This window comes from Bos indicus x Bos taurus, chromosome 19 (genome assembly GCF_003369695.1).
Source record: "Bos indicus x Bos taurus breed Angus x Brahman F1 hybrid chromosome 19, Bos_hybrid_MaternalHap_v2.0, whole genome shotgun sequence".
Lineage (NCBI taxonomy): Eukaryota > Metazoa > Chordata > Mammalia > Artiodactyla > Bovidae > Bos > Bos indicus x Bos taurus.
Window position 1 is genome coordinate 41,679,085 of NC_040094.1, and position 5,433 is coordinate 41,684,517.

At 58.0% G+C, this 5,433-nt stretch overlaps 1 protein-coding gene across 1 annotated transcript; it reads right to left on the reverse strand.

Moving 5' to 3' along the window:
• Positions 1 to 1,181: 1,181 nt before the first annotated feature.
• GJD3 (gap junction protein delta 3) lies at positions 1,182 to 4,550 on the reverse strand. The gene is made up of 2 exons (XM_027519500.1): positions 3,811 to 4,550; positions 1,182 to 3,061 (listed from the first exon to the last, which is right to left on the reverse strand). Exon 2 carries the CDS (start codon positions 3,055 to 3,057, stop codon positions 2,203 to 2,205), a length of 855 nt encoding a protein of 284 aa, XP_027375301.1. The 5' UTR covers positions 3,058 to 3,061; positions 3,811 to 4,550; the 3' UTR covers positions 1,182 to 2,202.
• Positions 4,551 to 5,433: the final 883 nt, after the last annotated feature.

Here is a 5,433-nt window from a genome sequence, read left to right on the forward strand (position 1 = left end):
ACTTTCAACACAAGTTTGTGTGTGTGTGTGCTAAGTCACGTCAGTCGTGTCCGACTCTGTGCAACCCTATGGACTGTAGCCTGCCAGGCTCCTCTTTACATGGGATTTTCCAGGCAAGAATACTGAAGTAGGTTGCCATGCCCTCCTCCAGGGGATCTTCCCGATCCAGGGATTGATCCCATGTCTCTTATGTCTCCTGCATTGGCGGGCCGGTTCTTTACCATCAGCACCATCTGGGAAGCCCCCCAGCGCGAGTTTACTAAGCACCTACTATGGGCCTGCAAGGAGGAGAGAACTATGCATCCAACAGAAGTGCTGCTTTGGGGCCTTAGCTCTGGTTTTGTGGGGTTGGTCTGTCTGTCCAGGAAGGCATCCATTTTCTTCCCAAATGAGACCAAAAGGCAGGGGGTCTAGAGGAAGGGGGTCAGCAGAGAGGGAGGCTGCTCCAGGCAAAGGAACAGCAAGTTGAAACATTTAGAAGCAAATCTGGTACAGCTTGGCAGGAACAGAAAGTTTAGATCGGTTTGGAGCATGGAAACTTTGGAGGAGCTGAGGTGAAGGGGCTGGAGAAGACCTGATGCAACAGGGCCAGACGTGGGGGATTCAGAAGCCTCGCTCAGGTGCTTGACTTACCTGAGGACAGGGGAGCCCCAAAGAGTAAGCAGGGGTACCTGTTTAGAAAGACTCTTCCCTCTGCTTATGTGCAGTCCAGGCAGAAAAGCTGAGGAAGAGGCATGAAGGAATGGAGGATAGACAGGGAATGACCAGAGGCATAGAAGACAATCGTGCAGAGTGGGGCTCTGGCAGCCTGCTCAGCAGAGTCTGGTGACGGTCCTGTGGTTAGATGGTGACCCCTGGATTTTTCACGTAGGGGGTGTGTGTGTGTGTGTTCATTGCTCAGCAGTGTCCGACTCTTTGCAACCCCGTGGACTGTAGCCCACAAGGCTCCTCTGTCCATGGATTTGCCAGGAGTGGGTTGCCATTTTCTTCTCCAGGGGATCTTCCTGGTCCAGGGATCGAACCCAGGTATCCTGCATTCCAGGCAGATTCTTCACTGTATGAGCCACCAGAGAAGCCCTTTACTTAGGTGCTGGCTGCTTATGGACAGCATCCCCATGGGTGTGGTGAAGGAGGAAGCTGATAGGGGCAGAGGAGAGGCAGGAATGAACAGGAGGCAGCCCTGTAGACAGTTCCTTGTATTTCCAGAGGGTTGGAGTGAGGGAAGAAGTGAAGGAAGAAAATGCAGGGCCAGGAGGATGTTTATGGACTGGGGTAACAGCAGCAGGGTAAGGAGGAGGAAGCTAGAAAAGAGTCCTGCCCTCTGACCCCAGCCCCAGCCCCACTCTGTCTTCATGAAAGAAGGGCCCAGCCACCTTGCCCAGGCCACAAAGTTGAGAGTGCAGATGGTACCTGGACTGAAGCCTGCCCAGGGTGAAGGACTGCCTCCCCTCCAGCGCCTCTCCTGCGCAGGCTCGATCAGGAGGGGAGATCTTCCTGAGAATGGGAGGAGCCACCGTGGCTGCTGCTTGCCCTGGATCCTGGCCACCCACACCGGGCATGTCACAGATCACACACACAACTCACATAGGACACACCGTCACACGCACAGACGCAGAATGCACACAGGGGTAGGCACACGTGTGTGCAGAAAGCCTGCGCAAGATGGACATGTGTATATGCACACGTGTGCACATCCAGAGCTCACACAGGATATATATGCATGCATACACACACACAAAGTGCTTACACAGGTTTTACACATGCGAGGGCACCTATGCTCACACCAAATGTGTGTACCCGTGTTTGTGTATGTACACAGAGAGCCTTAGCAGAGGCTACACCTCAGTCTGAACAAGGAGAGGGCCCGGGGGATGCTGGTATCACAGCTGTTTTCCTTTCCAGTAAAACACCCAGGGCTCCTCCAGAACGTCCACTCTCCACTGACTCTGCCCTCCTCTGGTCCACCTTCTCTCAGCCTCCCTGGCCTCCTTCCTTTCTGCCTGGATCAGGGCACCAAGGACAGGCCTTAGTTGATTCGATGTCCCTAGCTCCGCTGGGAAGTGTGGGTGCTGCCTGGAGGGCCATGCGCCCTGCGTGTCATCTGCTGGGGCAGGAAACCCTGCCAACAGGGGGTGAGGAGACACTTCTTGCTCCGGGATGGTGGGGTCCGGCCTCTGGCCTCACCTCCTGCCCCAGGCAGTTCTAGATGGCCAGGTCCTGACGGATGGTGGCCAGCGACGCCTTGCTGCGGCCGCTGCCGCCCTCGCTGTCACCGGCAGGCGCCCCGTGCGCATAAGCCGGTGGGGCGTAGGGGTCGGTGCCCGGTCGCCGCGTGGGCAGGGCCGGCAGCGGCTGGAGCAGCTGCTGCGCCTTCTCGTGCGCGCGGTTGCAGCGGTTGTCGCGCTCGGCGGCCTGGAGATAGCTGCCGGCACGCGAGCCGCCCTTCCAGAGCAGGTGGCCCAGCTCGGCCACGCTGAGCAGCGCCGAGAGCAGCCCCACCGCGAAGTAGAAGACCAGGAAGACAGTCTTCTCGGTGGGCCGGCTCACGAAGCAGTCCACGGTGTGCGGGCACGGGGGACCTGCGCACACGAAGCGCGGGGCCACGCGGAAGCCGTAGAGCAGCGCCTGGCCCGCCAGGAAGGTCAGCTCAGCCAGCAGGCGCAGCGCCACGCTCAGCAGGTAGCAGCGGCGCGCGCGGCGGTCTCCCGGGCGCCCCGGGGCCCCCGCCCCGCCGTCCGCGCCGCCCGGCTCTTTGCTGGCCCGGTGCACCGAGTAGATGACGAAGAGCACCGGCGGGGCCGACAGCAGCAGGATGTGGAAGAGCCAGAAGCGGTAGTGGGAGACGGGGAAGGCACGGTCGTAGCAGGTCTGGCGACAGCCAGGCTGCAGAGTGTTGCACACAAACTCCTCCTGCTCGTCCTCGAACACGGCGCCGCCCACCGTGGCCAGCACCAGGATGCGGAAGATCAGCATGACCACCAGCCACAGGCGGCCCAAGAGCGGCGACTGCAGCTGCACGGCGTCCAGCAGCGAGCCGAGGAACGCCCACTCCCCCATGGCGCTGGAGATAGACGCGGCGCGGGCAGTTAAAAGGCCGAAGGATCAGGATCCCAACCCTCTGCGCCCGCCCATCGGGGTGGGATCAGCTGGACCGCCTCTAACTTCGAGGTGAGCCAGGGGCTCAGCCAGACCTGGCTTTAGCAGGGACTTTGAGGGAACAAAGGGCTTAGCTTAGGGGGACTCAGATGAGTCTCAGTTTGGGCGCTGAGGAGGAGCTCCGCCCCAGTGCTCTGGTCAGACACCCATGGAACTGCTGGGTTGGATCCTGCGCTCCTCCGAGTCCAAGTTGGAGGGAAAGGACCTCGGACATGAGCCCTGCCGGCCCCTGACTACATGTGTGGAAGCAGAAACCCAGCAGTGCCCTCGTGTGCTCCAGGATGCTTTCTGTGGGCAAGAGTGGTGCCCTGAACCCAAGGCTCTGACCCAATTTGGTACTTCTGGGTGAAATGGAGCCAGCAGACCCAGAAGGATTCACCTTCTTCTTTCTCCGCCCACCATTTCTCTTGCCTCCCTCCTTTTTTTTTTTTTTTTAACTGCAGTGAACTCCTCTCAGAATTGGGGAGTGGACACAAAGGGAAGGATCCCCACTTCCATCAGGATCCGTCATCCTAGGTGTCCCCTACCATCTGTGCGGTGGGAATGCTGGCCCACTCTTCCCATCTCCTCCCTGGTGTCCCTCTGCTTCCAGCTTCCCCAACACCCCCCTCACAGCTCCCACAGGCCCCCAGACCCTCACCCGTAACCACTCACGCTGCAGCTGGCGCTGGGATGTCAAAGCCGAGTGAAGAACCTTGGGAGATGGTTGGGACCTGTTCCTCCTGGTCCCTCTTTCATTTTCCCTTTTGGATTTGGCCAGGATGGATGACAAGACAGGATGGCTGAGAGGGGTCAGTGCTCCCCCTTCTCTTAAAGGGACAGGGTGACCCTGTTGACTGGCTCCACCCCTGGGAACAGAGCCAGGGCCACGCCCCTTGCTGGACTCTGCCAGCCTTCCCTTCCCATCCCCTCATCTCCCCACCCCCACCCCCATCCCAGGGCTGAGTCCCCCACTGGAAATGAGGAAACGGGTTACCCAGAGCTACATCCCTGCTGAAGGAAGCCCATCTCCAACAGACTCTCCTAATGGAAGGCTTAGATCCACGATCAAGGGACTATCCCCCCTGAAGGTGGTCTTCAGGGCTGGCGTGGGGTTTGATGCTGGTATTGGTGGCACTGGTATTTTAAGCAGCAGCAGACACCTGCTAACTCTTCTTCAAGCCCTGATATTACAAGTCCCTTAGTTCTTCTGGGCCAGAGTCTCCTGGCTTGTCAGCTGAGGAGCCTGGGCCAGCTGATCCCCAAGTTCCCTTCCAGCTCTGCATCTTAATGCTGAGGTCCCAACCAAAAAAGCCCAAGCCCAGAGAAATTTCTCTTTTGGAAAAACATTAGGGTTTCAAGGGTGTTCTGGCCTTGGGACTTGAATAAAAGCTTTTGCTTCCTTCCTGCTTTTCTGTAACTTCCAGATTTACTGTAATGAGCATGCCATTTTATAATGTGAAAAGTAAAAGAAAGGTTTCTTTTCCCTTACAAGGCTTTGAACTGAGCCACCTTCTACTGCTCTAGGTAGCTGGAGAAGCTGTCCCATAGAGAAGGGCAATTAGGATGACCGAGGGTGACCTGAGCAGCCATGGAGGGGACACTCCCAGGTTAAGTGCTCATTTGTCCTCTCTGCCTTTCCAGGAGCCTGGGCCCACACCATTCTCCTCCTTCGCCTGTGCAGTTGCTCTGGGTCGGGCCCCAGGCCCCACTCATCATAAGAATTAACTTATTTCATCCTCCTGACAAGGATGGGAAGCTGAGACTCAGAGGGTCTAAGGCACAGTCATGCAGTAAGAAAGAGAGGGTCCTGGCCTCACACCCAGCCTCACTGGTTTGGAGCCCACGTTCTGAAGCTCATGGTAGATCTGTTCCAGTTCCAGCCTGCCTGGATTTCCCAGGGCCTCACAGTCCCTAGGGCTTTGTGTGGGGCTGGTGGCAGCCATGCCAGGACTCACCTCTTTGGTGACACTTTCTCTCCTCTCCGGCCATGGGGGCCTGTCTGGTTTTCCATGTGCTGATGGGGACCCCTGGTCCGATTTCAAGAAGGGGTGGGAAATGTGTCCTTCACCCACACTGGCTCCGGCCCAGCCCTGCCTGGAAAAACCCTAGGTTAATGCTCCGGAGTGCTGGGGTTCCCTAGGGACTGGGCCTGGGTGGGGAGACATCAGCCTGGATCAAGTCCAAAGGAAAGCATATGCTGGGGCCCTTTCCAAAAACAGGATGTGGGCTGGGAGCACTGGCCACCTCCCCATTCCCTACCTCCATCTGCTCCTGGCAAAGCTGCTCCCTGACCCA

Bases quoted from the DNA above. Each gene is read 5' to 3' on its own strand.
- GJD3 (XM_027519500.1), bottom strand. From the start codon at position 3,057: ATGGGGGAGTGGGCGTTCCTCGGCTCGCTGCTGGACGCCGTGCAGCTG.